The 18,158-nt window shown below is 45.4% G+C and overlaps 7 protein-coding genes across 7 annotated transcripts; 3 read left to right on the plus strand and 4 right to left on the minus strand.

The window, feature by feature from the left end:
• Positions 1 to 710: 710 nt before the first annotated feature.
• On the minus strand, positions 711 to 1,845 carry JR316_0009256 (Short chain dehydrogenases/reductase notP'; the record flags this gene model as incomplete). Its single annotated transcript, XM_047894961.1, has 5 exons — positions 711 to 744; positions 799 to 948; positions 1,011 to 1,138; positions 1,209 to 1,334; positions 1,393 to 1,845. 5 exons carry the CDS (start codon positions 1,843 to 1,845, stop codon positions 711 to 713), a joined length of 891 nt encoding a protein of 296 aa, XP_047746420.1.
• Positions 1,846 to 2,408: 563 nt separating this feature from the next.
• Positions 2,409 to 3,096, minus strand: JR316_0009257 (uncharacterized protein; the record flags this gene model as incomplete). Its single annotated transcript, XM_047894962.1, has 3 exons — positions 2,409 to 2,750; positions 2,814 to 2,959; positions 3,015 to 3,096. The coding sequence occupies 3 exons, from the start codon at positions 3,094 to 3,096 to the stop codon at positions 2,409 to 2,411; spliced, it is 570 nt and encodes a 189-aa protein (XP_047746421.1).
• A 207-nt stretch (positions 3,097 to 3,303) lies between these two features.
• On the plus strand, positions 3,304 to 4,629 carry JR316_0009258 (18S rRNA aminocarboxypropyltransferase; the record flags this gene model as incomplete). Its single annotated transcript, XM_047894963.1, has 7 exons — positions 3,304 to 3,529; positions 3,589 to 3,635; positions 3,688 to 3,794; positions 3,851 to 3,987; positions 4,047 to 4,209; positions 4,277 to 4,389; positions 4,469 to 4,629. The coding sequence occupies 7 exons, from the start codon at positions 3,304 to 3,306 to the stop codon at positions 4,627 to 4,629; spliced, it is 954 nt and encodes a 317-aa protein (XP_047746422.1).
• A 3,804-nt stretch (positions 4,630 to 8,433) lies between these two features.
• On the minus strand, positions 8,434 to 9,152 carry JR316_0009259 (uncharacterized protein; the record flags this gene model as incomplete). The annotated part of the gene is made up of 4 exons (XM_047894964.1): positions 8,434 to 8,563; positions 8,623 to 8,850; positions 8,906 to 9,019; positions 9,076 to 9,152. The coding sequence occupies 4 exons, from the start codon at positions 9,150 to 9,152 to the stop codon at positions 8,434 to 8,436; spliced, it is 549 nt and encodes a 182-aa protein (XP_047746423.1).
• A 2,054-nt stretch (positions 9,153 to 11,206) lies between these two features.
• Positions 11,207 to 11,878, minus strand: JR316_0009260 (mRNA splicing protein smd1; the record flags this gene model as incomplete). Its single annotated transcript, XM_047894965.1, has 3 exons — positions 11,207 to 11,490; positions 11,559 to 11,635; positions 11,865 to 11,878. 3 exons carry the CDS (start codon positions 11,876 to 11,878, stop codon positions 11,207 to 11,209), a joined length of 375 nt encoding a protein of 124 aa, XP_047746424.1.
• A 244-nt stretch (positions 11,879 to 12,122) lies between these two features.
• JR316_0009261 (uncharacterized protein) lies at positions 12,123 to 14,555 on the plus strand (the record flags this gene model as incomplete). The annotated part of the gene is made up of 6 exons (XM_047894966.1): positions 12,123 to 12,179; positions 12,235 to 12,426; positions 12,483 to 13,086; positions 13,630 to 13,700; positions 13,763 to 13,886; positions 13,942 to 14,555. 6 exons carry the CDS (start codon positions 12,123 to 12,125, stop codon positions 14,553 to 14,555), a joined length of 1,662 nt encoding a protein of 553 aa, XP_047746425.1.
• A 932-nt stretch (positions 14,556 to 15,487) lies between these two features.
• Positions 15,488 to 18,092, plus strand: JR316_0009262 (uncharacterized protein; the record flags this gene model as incomplete). The annotated part of the gene is made up of 5 exons (XM_047894967.1): positions 15,488 to 16,250; positions 16,295 to 17,229; positions 17,290 to 17,521; positions 17,611 to 17,839; positions 17,912 to 18,092. 5 exons carry the CDS (start codon positions 15,488 to 15,490, stop codon positions 18,090 to 18,092), a joined length of 2,340 nt encoding a protein of 779 aa, XP_047746426.1.
• Between the last annotated feature and the right edge of the window lie 66 nt (positions 18,093 to 18,158).

The following is an 18,158-nucleotide window of genomic DNA, read 5'->3' on the forward strand; positions in this document are numbered from 1 at the left end:
CGCCTTTTCACAAGTTGGGAAGACATGGAAGTTTCGATATAATGTCATGCAGCCGAGTCAGCCCCACACTGAGGCAAAATGGATAGCATTTCGGGCGCTTTTCGATAACTGGAGAGCTTCAGAATAGAGAATTACACAGGATGGTGTCATGAGGAATATGGGCAACCTATTGAGAGTGTGAAAGACGCGCTCCCATCTGAGCTGCAGCTCATATCCAAAAAACTTCACCGATCATCATCGGCACATCCGGCAAGATGTTGAAAGATCCCACGGCTCACGGGGAGCCAATCAGCATCAAGGTGTCACGTAAGCAGTGACACGACGATCAAAACCAATTGCTGACCAATTCATTCTGAGTCAGAGACATCAGTCAGGCTCAGAACTCAATCAAGTACTCGGGCTTCAGTTTGCACAATCGAAGGCCTGCGGCCTCAGAGGTTGACAAAAAGCATTATTTCTAGTTAGATAAGAGACATCTTTAAAGCGGAAGCCCAAAGTGCCAACAAAGTGCTTGACACTCCAAATCGTAGAGCAGTCGCCGTGAAGGTTTTCGAAAGTTGTGGTCAGTTGGGATAAATGAAAATGTCCACTCGTGGTAATAGTCTTACTTCTGTGCAAACCGTCAGATATAAAGCGCTGTCGTTGAAGAAAATTGTCCATTTAAGTGTCTATTCTACGGAATTCTCGACATTATCTGGCGGACTTGTCTACTACCATGCGCAGTGCCCACCATCGATAATCAGGCTGACAATTCATCAGTACTTCTGAAGGAAAGCAGATATACTTAAAAGCACTCACTCTGACCCGGTACAGAAGGTTGAAGCATCGCTGGCTAGGAAAAGAGCCACTCCTCGAAGTTCATCAGGTGAACCGAGACGACCGAGAGGGTTATGAGAGCTCCACTCTTTCAAAAGTTGAGGCTTATCATCAAGGAAGGCCTTCGTCATGCTATAATGTGCCGTGTTGGCATATAGTACTACAGAGAAGAAGAGGAGGAGGAGCAAACGCACTCGGTGTATATATAACCTGGACTGATGGTGTTGACGCGAATTTTCTTCGACCCCAGTTCACAAGCCAATGAACGCGCCATCTGGACAACTGCTGCCTTGCTAGTATTATAAGCTGTCCAGTGCATTCCCTGCGTCACCAATTATAAGTAAATGAAACTTAAAAATGGAAACAACAACTCTTAATCATCAATACCATACCTTGTTCGCAACGCTTGCGCTGATACTACCAGTCAAGATAATACTCCCAGCCATGTCTCGTTTCACCATCTGCCGACCAGCAGCTTGTGCGGTGTACAAGACGCCATTGATGTTGACATCCAGAATCTGCCCACAGTTTAGTAATGTGGATCTTCACCAAGTGATGAGCAAACTGAAAACATACCTTCTGGAAATCTGCAGCAGGATAATCTAGAGCCTCTGCACCCGACAGCATACCAGCGTTAGCGAAGCAGATATCTATCCTACCCTCCTTATCCGCAATCATTTCAACCAAATCCCACGTCTCCTTTTGTTTCGTCACGTCGCAGGACATATATTCGAGCCTGCCCTTCTGAACTTCACCTTGGGCTACGAGGTTGGGAAGCCCAGCAGCAAAGTTCTTGACTTTGAGCCAGTCCTGGTCGGGCTGGGGTGCCAGGTCGAGGCAGTAGACAACGGCTCCGGCTTCTGTGAGAGCGAGTGCAATTTCGAGACCGATACCTCGGTGACCTCCTGTGACTATCGCGACGCGTCCAAGAAGGTTGAAGATGGACATCGCTGAGCGGACAGGAGAACCGTTGGCAAGGGCAAAGGCAACACCAGAAGGTGCAGCTGATGCAGAAGATGTGTTGGCCATTATTATGTTACTAGAAAGGATTTGGAAGCGGTCTAATGATCCACAGGCGTCAGAGAACTTCACCTCTTTATAGAATTTTGTTAGGCTGAAACGAAGTAAGAGGTCTCAGGCTTCGGAACTTGAGGTTCGAGTGAAAACACTTTCAAAACGAGCCTGAGGAAACATGAACTGAGACTTGATCAGCATGTGCCAAAAGCAGCGACCGCTATCCCTCGATATTGATACAAACTTCGCGTAAGTCCTGCACCAGAGCTATTCTTCGGCATAGTGGAAAAAATTGACTTTGAAAGAAGCTTTCTTTAGAAGGTCAAAGAGGGATGTGAACAGACCATCGCGCCAAGATCCAGGTTTGTAAAACCGTGCATTATATCATGTTGTCTCGGAGAATATATCAGCGTCAGAGCTGGCGAGCAAGTGTACTGTACATGTAAGAGAGAGCGTTGGTATTCTCAAATCAACCTCGAATTAATAAATCCTTCCCATCCGAAAGCTCTCGGTAGTATCCTGAACTAGAATAGTGAGGAAACAGTCTCAATAATAGGTTCTTGTTACTCACAGAGGAATCACCATGGCTTCTCAGGCACAACTTCCTCCAACTCTCTCAAACCTCTGGTCTTGAACCTGGCACCCGGTTGTCGGTCCGTTGCTGACACAAGGGCATTCACCTCTTCTATAGTAGGGGGGGTTTCGGGCATCATTTCCAGCTTTCTCTGGGCCTTCATCCATAGTGGTTGGGTTTTGAGGGGTTGAATAGGTGCTGAAGGATTCATCTCTGCATACGTGTGTTCTCTAGCAACGCGCAAGAAATGCCGGGGCGATAGACCCCCAGTGGTCCGGAATTTGCTGAAGATAGCCATCTCCTGATTTTCGTTGAGCCTTGTTCCGAGAGCAACATACGGTTTTAGCTACCGAAATGAAGAGGTTTTTTGAGCAGTTGTTGGATCGTTACTGGAAAGCAATGAACGTACAACGCTGTTCTCTATCTCCTCCAGAGGAGGTGCGACGTAGACCCTGACTTTCTCGTCCACGAGGCGGTATTTCGCCTTTCCACCAATAACATGTTTACCAGGCGCACCGGTTCTTCGTCCACCGGGAAGAAACGCTTGCCTGGTTCCTGTGTCAAGACGGTCAAAATAAATAACCTAGCAGATAGAATTGTAAGTACACACCCTTGTAAAAGTCTTTGTTTCCCCTCTTTGGTGTCAGAGGCGCCCTAGAGGCCTTGGACAGCCTGGCCACCGTCGCGAACATGTTGGTCGAATGAGTTTGTGCGCCGACCACGAAATGATGGCAAAATTACTGAACCGTTCATTATATTCCCACGATTCCTTTCCCTTTGAATCTAATCGCTTTCAAACCATGGTTGTTGTGTCTCTTTGTTTTATCCTCACAAAGACTCTGCTGGACGGTCTATAAAGACAGGTTCGATATCTAGAAGGGGATACTACACCGCAAGAAATGGGCAAAAAGAATTCATCTAGTGGGCCTGTGGCAGGCTCCTCAAATCGCGGTCACAGACATCCCAGGGGCTCTGGCCGTCCTGCAGGAAGAGGATTTACTGGGCACAAAGGACGCGGACGGGACTATGCAGGTGCAGGCTCAGTGGATATACCTGGAGTCTCAGATCGCCCTGAGAGTGCAGTTGACGACGTTGAAGACGGCTCCGAAGAAGAATCGGGCGATGGTGTGTAATTGTGCACTTTCGATTAGAAAGAATTCCCTGACATGGTATTTACGGATTAGACGAAGAGGAATTGGATGTTAAAATTGAAGTTCCCGTCGCCATGTGGGTAAGTACCTCTGCAGTTTTATCTTCCACATCTAACTGTCACTGCACAACAGGATTTTGACCATTGTGATCCTCGTCGTTGCTCCGGCAAGAAATTGTCGCGACTTGGGCTCATTAAAGAATTGCGAGTAGGTTCTCGGTTCAGGGGTATTGTAGTGTCGTGAGTATTGCTGTAGCTTCATCAACCACATCACATCTCTTACTGTCAGTCTGCAGACCAAAGGGTCAGCAAATCATAAATCCTTCTGATCGCGAGATTGTTCTCTCGGGAGGTTTGGCTGTTGTGGAATGCTCTTGGGCACGCCTCGACGACGTTCCCTTCAACAAAATTGCTAGTCCTCACGAACGCCTGCGTATGTCATTGCTCCTCCTTTTTCCTCTTTCAACTGCTAAGCAAACCAAAACGATCTAGTTCCATATCTCATTGCGACAAACCCTACCAATTACGGCAAACCTTGGAGGTTGAACTGCGTTGAAGCACTTGCAGCCGCCTTTTACATCACAGGCTTTGATACATATGCTGAGAAACTGCTCAGTTCATTTGGTTGGGGGGGATCATTTTACGATGTGAATCGGTAAGGCATGAGACCGTATGCTTCAACACAAATATCCTTATCTCTCGCTTTCCTTTTCAATATTTAGATCCTTTTTCGAAAAATACAGAAAATGCACATCATCAGATGACATCCAAACGACGCAGGACAAGATAATTGAAGAGCTTGAGAAAAGCTGGAACGAATCGCGAAAAAATAAAGGTTTGCATCAATCGTTTCATTACTGTCTCGGGATGTCTACGGGCTTCTTTGTTTACGTCTCTTTGTTGTATTTGTACAGAAGGCGCACGCGGGCTGGAATCAGAAGATCTCCTCGTGGCCAACCCTAATCATGGCATCGTACTGAGTGATGATTCTGGTGGAGAAGAGGAAACAGTCGAAGATTTTAATGATCGAATCGGTCACTCCCCACCCACAGGACAAGATAATCGAAGAGCTTGAGAAAAGCTGGAACGAATCACGAAAAAAAAAGGTTTGTGTCCATCGTCTTCTCAATATTTGGGAATGTCTATTGGAGCTTCTTTGTCCATATCTTCTTTGATATGCAGAAGGCGTACGCGGGCTGGAGTCAGACGATCTCGTTGCCAACCCTAATCATGGTATCGTATTGACTGGTGAATCTGGCGGAGAATAGGAGGAAGCCGAACATTTTGCTGATGATCTGATGGGTCACCCACTTCTTCCTGAATCCAATTTAGAACCAGAATCGGAGGTAGCAGGGAAGGTAAACAAAGTTGGGCATCTCGAAGAGCTAACTACATGTAACATTATCGAAAATTCAGGGAAATGAACATTTTTGTTCATTGTTCATCTGGACCAATGATATAGAACTGGTTCTCTCCTTTACAGCTTTTCCATAACCAGTACTGAACTTGAAAAATTCCACTTCCATCGTTATCAAGTTATGACTCACTTACCATGTCCTCTTCCCTCATGCCAAGCTATCGCTATCTAGGCTTCAATAATAGAAATACTACGGTTTACCCGTTATGCCCGTGCTCTTCCTCATACCTTGATCTAATCCGAAGTTGGTGGGTGGCAAGTATTTGATTCGGGAGTGTGGTTTACGGTAACCAATCACTCAAGGTCTCTATTTGTGGATTATTGATTTTTAGGCTCAAACGATGTTACAGTTCCACATTAGATCCTAATGATAAACAAATTGTTGGACATGACAATTTCCTCTGAATCAGACGCGCACCGTATGTCTAAATGGTAAGTATCCTCTATGAATTTGTGTTTCAGCTCGAAAGGCTTATCTCGTAGTTCTCAAATCATATACATGAATCGCTCGTAAAATTTCAATAAATCAATGATGTATATCCTTAGCCATATTTGTTTTCTTGTGATTCTATAGCAGCGTTGTTGGATATTTTGCGCAACTGCCACCATGGATCCATGTTGGGTATAATTGGTGTAGGTGTCTATCTGCTGTCATGAATTTGTCATACCCGTATAGAAAATCTATCATATAGCTTGACATGCAATTTCATCTCGCAGCATTGGCAGAATGATGCGCCGTGATCTCAACACAATTAATCCACCATTCAACACAACGGAAGTGTGGGATTCGTGGCTCTGACGACCTGTTCCCAACAATGTACCCTTCGACGCCCAACTCATCATGTGGAAAGTACCAGTTCATCTTGGCGTGTGGCTTTTGCGTTGACCTTCTTCAAGAAGTCAGACCTCCCGTATACCTGGAACCCTAATTCCTTATTATAATACTATTGATATGGTGATAAAAGCCCGGCGCTGGCTTGAATTCCATCAGGCCCCAGTGGTGTTCTCGAATCCGTGCCAACATCATGTCTTTACCAGCTCCTCAGGCAGAACTGCTTGGAACTATCCTAGCCTCTTTGATTTACGGTGAGATAAGATACCAATCAAGGATATATTATCGTGCCAATTTTTCTTCGTTGACTTCTCTTTCACCAGGAGCTTATATGACATTTTTTGTCGAACACATGAGGATTATTTACAGCAGAAGATCCTGGTCTGCCTCATTTATCTATCTCTATGGGACGAGCATTCTGCTCTTCATTTTGGTCACAGCGGTATGAGTGCATACATTGACAAGTAGTACTCCCGGCACGATTCAAATTTCTTTCAGACTATGGTTACCTCAATAATATTGACAATGCGAGGGTCATTCGCGGGCAACGTATCTCCAGGCTCAATCGTGTTCTTTGAGACGCACACTGCTTTTGTCAGTACTACGATATATACTGCCGTAACGCTAGTCTGTGATCTGTTTTTGGTAAGTGCTTGGCTCAATGAGGAAGTATCTCCAGGTACGGCTAAGCTCTCGAAGCTTTACAGGTGTTTTGTTGTATGGGAGCATAGATATGTTGTTGTTCTACTTCCTTTTATTTTATTCCTCGGGAACATAGGTCAGTCATTTTTCTATACCCTTGAAAACCTATAATTCTGAATCGCTTCGAAATGCCTTTTTCGTTACTAGTCTTATTTTGTGCGAATGCGATAGCTCCAAAACTGCACCTGGCAGGGCCATTCATCCTCTTGACGCTGGCCGAAAACTTCATCTGCACGAGTGAGTCTCGTACATTTTTTGGTTTTCATTATTTCTCAACGCCTACTATTTGAAAGGCTGTATTATCTACAGGATCGTATCCATTCAGATAGGCTTCCCCGCACGCGCTAATCAGCAGCGCATGTTTACTCGAGTTGTGGTGATTCTTATTGAATCAGGTAAGGGTTGTCCGCTTCTTGGTATAGTAAAATTTCCATCTGAAAACCTATTGCTATAAAGCTGCAGTATACTGCGTAGGCGAGATAACAATAGCAACTTGCATTTATCGTCATTCAACCCTTACACAATTATTTTCCAATATTGTTGAGTCACTTTTTGCTGTAGCAGTCACTGATACTTCATGCCTTTTTGTTGATCAGATGTCACCCGTCTTGGTTAGTCTTGAAATCCTTCAAATAATCGGAGAGCCTTCCACTAATTGTTCTACAAATACAGGGTCTCAATGTGAGTTGTTGCTGAACGTCGTTCGGAATGGAGAATAATCAATGCTGACGTTGTGTCTAGTTCTCTGCGATAATTGTAAGGACCGGAGAGTTAAGCAAGACATCAAACCCTTCAGTATGTACAAGCTACGAATTCGACCTTCGCAAAGAAAATGCATCAAACACGGCCGTACAAAGTGCGCGTATCAAATCCTGCGATCACACCCAACTAGATTCCATTTCGACACATCCCAAGTATGCGAGGGCAGGGGAATTGAACAACTTGGAAGTATAAGGCTATAAGGTAATTAATGTTACCTCAGAAGAGCATCAATTTCGAATCATTTCAATTATTGGTGGTACGAATATTGACTGATATTCTTTCTCCTACATAATGGTCTAAATGAACGCATACCTACGCACTTGTGAACCCAAGACCAGTGGTAAAATCCCCTGGGATGATGACACAATAATGAAAGTTATGTTTGAAGTTACCCTCTTGTATAATAACGCGGTTATTTCAGTTGAGCATGCCAACAGGTATTTTTTGGAATGATATATATATATTCCAGCGCCAAATTTATGCCCATCGATGTAATGCATGTAGTTGGCCTTTTCCATTCGTCTCATGTAATATGATAATATACTGACATCATGATGCTATTTTGTAGATTATGTTTGAGAGCAAGAAAATTTGAAGATACCATAACACAAACAGGTAGGGACCGACCTACAATTTTGAACTTAATTTATTACCAGTAATAACCACAATCATATGCTGGACCTTCGCGACGTCAGATTGTGATGACCCATGTCAAAGCTAAGCTGCACCCACTTTTTTCAAAGGACAGAGGACCGTCGGAGCATAGACGGACCCAAGGAGTAGTTTGTTTGGGGAGGCCTGAACTGAGCTTTCTGCTGCTCGTTTGGTTGAAACGATTAGATGGAAATTCTTGTTAAAGATGCCTACTCGTCGGCGTTTCGCATCAGCCGCTACGGAATCTTGTAGCTGCGAGCGGCATTTCAACCTCTACAAAGGGCTATTGGCGCTGGCGTTAGGCGCAAATCTGGTTCCGTATGCTATCTGTTTTCAAGATACTAGTGATCGCGTCATACTCAGTACTGGAACATGGAGCACCAAAGAGTATCTATCGTCCGAGAAGTCATGGATATATTTACAAATACACCTAGTCGTACATCAATGTCGTGACTATCTCAGAGATCCCTTCAGCCTGCACATAGCTCGTGTTAACGCTCAGGAAACGTCTCTCAGTCCAGATCGTCATAGTATTCCCTCTCAAGGAGATTAGCTTCGTCGAACTCACGGCGGTACTGTTGGTAGTGTTCGTAACCTCTGTGTGCAGCCTTTCCAGCCCGGATACCATTTTTGACAAGTTTGCTACAGAAATGAGGCAGAATGTAAGCTTCAGAATAGAACGTATGAAAGATGAAACGCACGCAGCAAAACCAAGTCCGAAAGGAGCTCGCTCTTCGAGGTCGTCGAGGAGCTCACGGCTTGCTAGATCAAACTCTTCCTCGAACTGGCGTGCAGACAGCTCTTCATCCAAGGCACGCCTGTGGTGGCGGTTGTTCCTGTTGTTGTTCCTGTTGTTCTGAGCGTTTTGCACATGGTTGTGGGCTTTGTGGGCTTCCTTGCCCAATTTGACGCCGGTTTTGACTAGTTTACTATTTTTTTTTCATCAGTAAATACATCGAGGGAGTTTAGCCATAGAAAACGTACAAGATGGCGCCAAAACCGAATGGGTCACGCTCTTCAAGATCTGTAACGACATCACGGCCAAGGATGTCGATCAAGTCCTCGCGAGTGACGATGACGTCGTCAGAAACATCGCGCCTATAGTAATTTATCAGAAACTAGGTTCAACATGACAAAGGGAGAATGGGACATACTCAAACTGCTGGGTCGCAGCAAGGGCGGGAACAACAAGAAGGGTAGCAGCAACAACGGTGGTAGCGAGTCTGACCATTATGATTGAAGAGAGGAAAATGTAGAATTGAACGTAAATTGATTAGATTGGAGGAGTTGGAAAACGCGCCAGGCGATATCGATATGTGAGATGAAGGGGGATGAGACCAGCTGAAGAGCCATACCGGGAGTTCCTGAGGTTTTATATAATTATCCAGACCCTGAACGTTGCCAATTCGGGATCGTCATGGAACACCGGCACTGCATCATGCCATCAACTATTCAAATCAGATTGATATGAAAATTCTTGACATGCTCCACGAAACGATCAAGGCGCATTCTTATTAGAGCGGAATCGCAAATACGAGCCGACAGATCCTGGTAGAGCAAACCTGCTGGGGTTGAACGAATGAACCGATTGTTGGTTTTGAATGCGATTAATGCATGCAAATGCATGATTCTGTGGTTACAAGAGCGTTGTTTGCAGTCAAAATAAATCGCATTTTACGTCGGAGTTTTCTTTCTAGCTTTAAGAATCTCTGTCATTTACACTTTCACGTAAAAATACTTCGGAATGGCTTGCCATGGTCAACCGAGTTCCCTTAAGCAGCATGACCGTATAGGAACTCTTAATCCACTCAAAAGTTGAAGGTAGATGAAACTGACAATTGAGCTTTAAAATACCAACGAATAGCCTCTTACTCTTGGGCGTGTTATCTCGTCATAGATAGCGACGATCCATCAAGCGCACTGCATAGCTGTAAATTTGTAGATCAGTGGTTATGGCTGCAGGTAGTTGGGTCACTTTAGGCTTGTAAAAGGCGTCGAAGTAAAATTAATTTGACACACACGGACACGTCGTTTCCATCATGACCCTCAAATTCTTTCTCACTTTCTTGTCGTGTGCATTGCCAGTGGTCAACTTGAAACACAACAGGGATTGAAGGTTCACATATTATTAGCACAAACGATGCCGTCGATGATCCGGAGATAAAATGGGCAAACAGCCGAAAACGCGACCTTTGCGAGGCGGTGCACGGTGCAGCACCATGGGCGATGAATAGCCGAGGAAAGAGCCCATAGCATCTAGAACCAATAGCAGGAGAGTATTGTCCGCGTATACCGCTGCAAGTGACTATGGTCTGTGAAATGCTTGTAACAGCGTCATTCCAGGGAACTATGAGAGCGCTCGCCGGCAAGGATGTATGTAATTGCAAGCGAGCACGATACGGTCCTTTGATAGCCTAGGAGCTGAGGTAAGTGAATGCTAAGCTTATGCTCGCCGTTGGGCGGCTTTGGTATCGACCAAATATCAGCTGGCTAGTCGCGCGCTACAACAAGGCAACGAAATACCTCAGGTAAAGTTGTGATGGCGGCCATCGCAAAGTGGCAGCTTTCTGGCAGCTGAACAAACTAAAATATGTAAACCAGAAATAAGATTTTCACCGAGTTGCAATCACACAGGGTTTTGCAGTCGGCAAAGAATATTCTGCGAAATTGTCTAGGCACTGTCGCAGACTTGCGCCAAAGGTGTGTCGGAGGTCAGGCAGACATTGAAATAGTGAACATCATGATAATCCAACGTGCTCTATGGTTAAGAGCAGGTTAAGGTGTTTGAATCACATATAACCTTTTCGTTGAAAACATGCATCTTACAGACGGAGAAATTTCCGCTGAGGGGATTGACCGTTTTAAACTGCAAATAGACGCGGATTTGAGGATCAAACTTTGAAAGTGAAGAAACAAACGCTTACCTAATACCTTCGTCCTTCGGATAAATATCTGACTCTGGAATGCGTTAGATAGAAAATTCTCTCGTCTTACAAGCCTGGCAAGACATACAAACTACAAGATCATGATTAGAAGAAAAAACAACAACAAATTAGCAGACGAAGTCAGTGCGCGGATCGCAGATGTCGTATCGCAAGAAGGGGAAGGACAACAGGCCGCTGTAACGCTCGGTGTCGCAAGGCTCCTCGGGGACCAACAATCCAACACCCGTGATCCACCCATCTCATTTTTACATCCCCAGCTCGAATAAAACTCGTCCAAAAAGGCAGTCCAGTCCAACCGCCCTTTGATGGCAGGGAATGACGATCAGCTGGATTCAAGGGATCAGAATCCTCGTCCTCGGCCGCGTCCACCTCTGCCACCACCACCACGTCCACGCCCACGATCTCCACCGCGGCCTCTTCCACGGCCTCTGATATCCTCCTTTTTTCGTCCCTTGGGTTTGGGAGCATCATCGACCAGCAGAGTATCAAGAGGCAGGGCATCAGGAAGGATGAAGTAGCGGATGTTGTTTCCACGAATGGATAGTGAGTCCAGAGAAACGGGATCGCGATTACGCGTCGTCATTTTCACCGTCTTGAGATACGTGTTCATCTGCATATCAACACCTGAATTGAAGGATACAAACTAGCCATCGGTACTTTGAAAAGGACGCGCCAATCGAAGTCATGCATACCAGTGATTGTTCCATGAACAACAGATCCATTTTTCAGTTCTATCGTCACTGTTTCATTGTTCAGCTTCATCAAAAATCTAGGGAAAGCACGAATCAGTATGAATTGTTATAACATGCATCCATGCCGCGCGATCGAAGTCCAGGGAGACGTTCAGAGTATGCGATAATGAGTGGTTTTTGCAGTTAATTCCCCCACTTCGTATAGCCCATAATCCATCGTAGCGAGATTAAGATAAACGTCCGCAACGAAAACACCCTCTGCATCCAGAGTTCAAAGCGAAAATGAATGTGATTGCTAGCACTTACCTGACGAGCTTCATGATGAGTACTAGAGGCTTTGGCCTTCTTTAATTGAGGAAAATGTTGATATGTGCACCAGGCTACCTATACAAAGCCTGTGGGGTCCGTTGAAGGGCAATAATGGCTGAGAGTCGGCGGTGATGTTGGGCACGAAAAGAACGTTGTCGTAACGCTTTGTCACATATGTCACGCGTTGTCTTTCCTGTTTCGGACAACAGAAACCTGCTCAACTTTCACATTCCAACTCGTTCAGTTTCGAACTCAATGTCGTCGATTCAGGAGGAAAAAGACAGCATAAATCATTCTCCGATACATATTGAGGTAACTAAGATACAATTGCTTGTCAAATTCGTTCGAAGCTGCCTACTTCAAGCAGAAACAATCAAACACCAGGTCCAACTCCCTGCCAAATCTGCCAAGCAAGTTATGGGATATTAAAGATACATTCAAATACGCCCCGCCTAAACCCGAGGGAGATGCATGGGCTCTGCTGTTAGACCCATTGATTAAGAAGGACAGAGTTCAATGTGATGCTTGGAAAGACGAAGTACAGAATTTGCTCATTTTCGTGAGTGTACATCTCTGAGTCGCAAAGGCGTGAATTAACCCCGTCTTCCTTATTAGGCTGGACTGTTTTCTGCAGTTGTTACCACTTTCATCGCTGAATCGTACAAAAACCTGCAGGCGGACCCCAATGATACCATTGTTGGCCTTCTTTCCCAGATAGCTTCGCAAACGGATCGCTCTCTCAATACAACAACGGTCAAATGGGAGCCTGCAAACTCTTTTGTACCCACCTCATCCTCTATTCGGGTCAACGTTTTTTGGTTTATAAGTCTCGTTCTCAGCTTGGCCACAGTTGTTATTGGCATTGTCTCTCTACAATGGCTGAGAGAGCATCAAGCATATGAATCCGACCTTTCTTCACGGGAGAAATATGCATTATACAATATGCGAGCTGATGGTATAAAAAAATGGCACGTTGACAAAATTTTCACCTCCTTGCCACTATTACTACAGTCTGCTCTGGTCCTCTTCTTGGGAGGAATCATCGACTTTCTCCATGCTATTGGATACTGGGCCGTCACTATCCCTGTTGCTGTTGTAATTTCTTTCATCTTGCTGTTTCTTATCGCTACGACACTTCTCCCTTGTCTCCAAGTGCTGTCCCTCTACGTCTATTTTCCACGCAGGAATGGTACAGTCCCAAAGTTTGTTGCTCCACCGAGTCAGTGCCCATACAAATCACCACAATCCCATGCAGTGCGACGGATATTTATTTCAGTTGCACAACTATATGATAGGGTTGCAATGTTACATATCCCAAGGCTTCTTCACCAAGTTATGCATTACCTTAGGAAACCTTTCACCAGGTCTGCTCCCTTTCAGCCTGGTTACTACTCCTTTCACCCTTTTACAGTCTACCTTGGACACGCTGCCCGTTCGCATTGGTGGGGCTGCTTTGATCTAGCGTGGCTGAACATACGAGACGCCTATATGCGACGTTTATTTGGTCAACAACTCGATTTTGGAGGAATGTTGGGCCAGGAGGACTACCAGATTTTTCCAACTTATGACATTGTGATGGGGTTGCTTTCTCAGAATGACGAAAAGTCAACTGCGATTCCGGCCTATCACTGTTTCGACGAAATATCATTGATGCGCGATAATCAACGCTGGTACCGTCAATATGTGTATTTGTACCGCCTTGTGGCAAATGGCTTTGAACTCGAAGACGATACTTGCTTGGCGGATTTTTCTCTATGACTAGCGCCCTCTACCCCCATCAAACGGCCTACTCCAGCCTTCTTCGTCAACAAAATCTTTTCGCCTTTGTTGGAGGTTATAAAAGCTACAGACGCATTGAACTATTTACAAAGCATTCATTTGAACTGAGTTTACAGTTAATGAAGTATTATCTTCGGGAAGAAAATGGGCTACGCAACGCCAAGCTTGGGGAACAAAAAATCCCTGAGTGTTTTAAAATCCAGGGAGGCTACTATTCGTTATCTCTAGAAAGTCCAGACGGTATGGTTTCCGAGCAATGAACACTTTTCTATTTCCCTAATTGATGATTATACAGCTCTAGAGTTCTCGTTGCAATTTGGAGAGGTTGCGCTGTTAATGTTGCGCCGGCTCGAGACGTACGGCAACATAAAGGAAACCACTCTATCTGCTTCTTCTATCCAACAACACCAGTTAGCAGATTTTATGTCACTTATAGGAGTCCTCAGCAGTCAACGGAAATTTATTCTCGGTAGAATGCAAAAAGATTCTCGCCAACCCGCTACTGAGCCGGACATCTTTACATCAATCCTTTCTTTCTTGGAGGAGCATTTGACAAGCAAGGTGTTGGAAATGATGTCGGCCCCAGCATCGTCTGACCAGCACCATCACCCGAGTCTGCTTTTTTACTTGGCTGCGCTTTACTGTGAGAGTGTCATGATTGATGATCTGCGCCAGTGTAAATCGCTGCTCGCTGCGCTTTGCATATACAAGGAGCTCACCATAGACAAAGGTCTGTCTGACCCGGCCATCGAGGCGGCGTTGAGCGCGCGACGCGTTAGTTTTTGGCTTGACATCGGGGAGCCCTTTTCGGAAGGGTGGTGGGATCATTTCATGGGTCAAGTTCAAAAGGCGTCTGCTGAACTGGGGGTTGATGATCCGGAGTCGACTGGGCAGTATGGATTTGCTTAGAGCTCTTATGATAGCTGTTACTGGCACGAGAATTACATTGTTAGCAGGAGAATTGTAAGTTATTCAGAGAATTTGGCTGCCTCCTCCTTTGCAATTTGACGGCCTTTTTCCTTTGAAGAACGACCAATATGCTTACCAAGGAACGAGATTCGACTAGTCATTAATAATCGTCAATTCTCGGTCTCGCTCAATTGGAGACACAGTCAAACTGGGCTTGACATTTGTTGGACAATATTTTTAGCCTTCCTGTCTGTGGGCATGCGTCGAGGCTCGTAATGTCAACCGTCCAGAGTCATGGGGAATTTAAAATCGCAGTATAAGTACAGCTTTTGTTGCGCTCTCTGCATCGGTCTGTTACCTAGAAAGTGTACCGCTCCTAGACAGACTTCGATATGATGTGACACGTTTGGGGGAAGTGGCGTTCAATCGGCAGACACGGCATGGCATTTTTGACATCTCGCCTAATTTCACCCCTCTGGATTTTACACTGACCACGCTCTACGTACTCGTTAGAGGGTTATAGATTCCCGCTTCTCGAGGCTTCTACGGATTGATAACCAACCAGAAAGGTGTTAGACACAGAAATTCCCTTGTTTTTTTTCATCGCTTCTATCGAGGGCTATATCATAGTACTCCCAAGTACTTAAGTCTCACAACAGTTGGGTGCTACCGCGCCAGGCTGCTCTTCACACGCCGAAGTCAAGTTGTTTTTGGATTTTTGGGGCATGAATTATGAATAGACCCCAACATTTCGGCATGAAAAATTTATGGTAGCATAGGTTTCTGAGATATCGGACTCAGCAAAGAACATCTGCAGCTGGGTTACCGTAGATACGACGATCTTCTTCACCCCCAAAAACATGTACGTGTTCAAACTCCTGTTGCGTTTTTAGAAAATTACGACTGATGGTTACAAATTCCACAATCAGATAATGTCTGTAAATACAACCTCAACTGCAGATCCTTCAAAGGCTACAGACATTCGCACGTTAACCATTTCAGGTATTCAAAATGTCTCTGGGCTTCTACCGCTCTTGGGTACAGAGCAATGTGAAGAGCATGTCACCAGCACCTTAGACCGTGGATTTCTTTATGCTGCTGGGGCACCTATGTCGATGTTTGGAAGCTTAGGCATCATCAAAGCCGGGTTTATTGCATTCTGGATTTCCATCGATAAGTCGCCACTACACGGTCCACGACTGTTAAAAAATGCAGGGTTTTCCTCAAAGGGGGTTTTGGGAAAGCTGGCGTATGCTATGGACACCAATGACAGCATCTGCGTCGCAGAAAATGACATACGTTCCATTCTCCAGTATTATCCAAGCATTGAAGTGCGCGTTAACATCCTGTGTTGGCGATGGATCCGGTGGAATCTCCTCTTGTCGTTTTGCACAGTCCTGTTGGGATCTTTGGGCTTGTTATCCTTTGTGGACATCATTAAATCCGATATAGCTCGCCGCCCATTTTCTCAGAATTGGATGTATCCTGTGCTACGTGTCTACGGCTCTGTGGTTGTTTCAATTGTAATCCAGTTGGTTATTCAACTTCGGATACTGGTGGTTGTACACGACCGAATTCGATTCCATGCCATGAACATTTGGTTTCAAAGAAATGGGAGATTGCCTCCCCATACGTGGAATCCAGAGTCCAGAGCAGCAGAAAGCTTATCGGGGACCCGGCACGATATATTAGCTGGTATGTCCTTTTTTCTGCTAATTTCTCTCTGTTATGCTCATTAGATTACACAGGTAATCGAAGCAAAACAGCTAATCAACCTTCAGTCGGAGTCAGCAGTTCAGACAATGCTTCTTTGAACTCGAATACAGTACCAGACTCCGCTGCAAGTCTAGAAGAAGTATACTGGAAAGGACTTGAAGAAACCGTCGGTGCAACCTGGTCCTTTAGCTCATTTGACAAGGACCTCTTAGTGACCAGCAAACGTACTGTGCTCAGTAAGATCATCAACAGGGTGTCTGTCCCCACACTGCTGCTTGGGGCATGCCGCATTCTTCTACTGGGTGGAATCTGTGCTGCCGGTATAGGCTATGTTGGTTGCTTTGGTCTTATCCAGTCTAAGGCCAGCAACTTGAATGATACCCGCGGTCCAGGGATTTGGCTTGCAGTAGAGGCGGCCTTGTGCGTCGTCCGTCTAGCCGTATGGGCTTCCAATCCCCTCTTTGACGATCCTCCGCCTCCAATTGCCATTCAGAAGAAAGAAGACAGGGCAAAGGTTACCTATGAAATTGGGTGGACACTGGGGGATGTGACTGTTGATAGCATGCATGCTGTCATTATTGGAATTAATAAGACTGAGTTCGTCGGCGAGGTTAATGAGCTTTCTTTTGCGGAAAGCGACGCAGAATCGGTTGCAGACTTCCTCAAGAACAGCTTTGCGGTACCCAATCACCAGGTAAAACTGCTGCTACATGCAAGTTCCAGAGACATTGAGGACGCTCTTCAAGATCTAGCGACGGATCGGAACATAGGACTCGGCGCATCCATTGTTATCTATCTCGCGTGTCACACCAAGTTCTCGAAAGCGGGAGAGGGGGAAGAGGACTCCCTGGTGTTTGTCACCACAGATTTCACCGCAAGCCGACCCGAGTCGGGACTTGATTACAAAAGACTGCTTCAATTAATCCAAAACATATCCGATAATAAGGGAAATAATATAGTAAGTCATCAATCTGCGCAAATCCATTATCAAATTATTAGACGAATAACTATCTTGAAGACAGTTATTTTAGACACATGCCATGCTGGTCGATTTGGGAGACATTCCGAACATGATACTACTAGATCTCAAACCCCCCCTTTCCCGACTCGTAGGCCCAAGCCCACAGAACCAGTGAACGAAAACGAGAACCAAACGCAACTGGCGGACACATCCAAAGAAATCAACCACACCAGTCGTAAGCTATCAAGAGCAATGCCAATAAGGAGAGAGATGGAAAAAACGACTATTAGTACGTATTCATCCTTCGCAAAATCACCCACTACCAAAGCCCCCACTGCAGCATTTCTAACCCTGCGCTAAATCTTAATTGAACTCCAGAATACCTCATCGGATACCCATCACATGTGCTCATGGCGGCCTCATCAGAAAGTCAGCCTGCGTTAGAAATGCACAGACATCCATCAGACCCAAAGTCACAACACGAGGGTGGTCTGTTCACCGGCGCCCTGTTGCACCACCTTGGCAAAATGACGAGCGCGCAGGCCAAGCACACAACCTACCGCACCCTCATCGACGATATCCGCAGGGACCTTGAAAACAGAAATATGTAAGTTTGTTATTCCTCGACCTATGATTCGACGCAAAGTGAAGAAATGGTTTGTTGTGCTTTTGTTACTAGTCAGATGCAGACCCCAATTGTGTCGGGGATTTATCAGAATAGACTTCTTTTCAATGGGCTGCTTGCGAATAAGCGGACTTATGACGATGCTTCCCCGGAAGAGGGTAGTATTATATTTATCACGGCTGGTTCAGCCACGGCAGAAAATGACCCTGATTCTCCTGGAAAGGCCGAAGCCTGAGGAAGGGCGCCTTGATACACTTGCAGGAAAGCGAAACGGATGCGAGGAAAGTGGAATGGGAACAGT

The sequence above is a fragment of the Psilocybe cubensis genome, chromosome 8 (assembly GCF_017499595.1).
Source record: "Psilocybe cubensis strain MGC-MH-2018 chromosome 8, whole genome shotgun sequence".
In the NCBI taxonomy this organism is placed as follows: domain Eukaryota; kingdom Fungi; phylum Basidiomycota; class Agaricomycetes; order Agaricales; family Agrocybaceae; genus Psilocybe; species Psilocybe cubensis.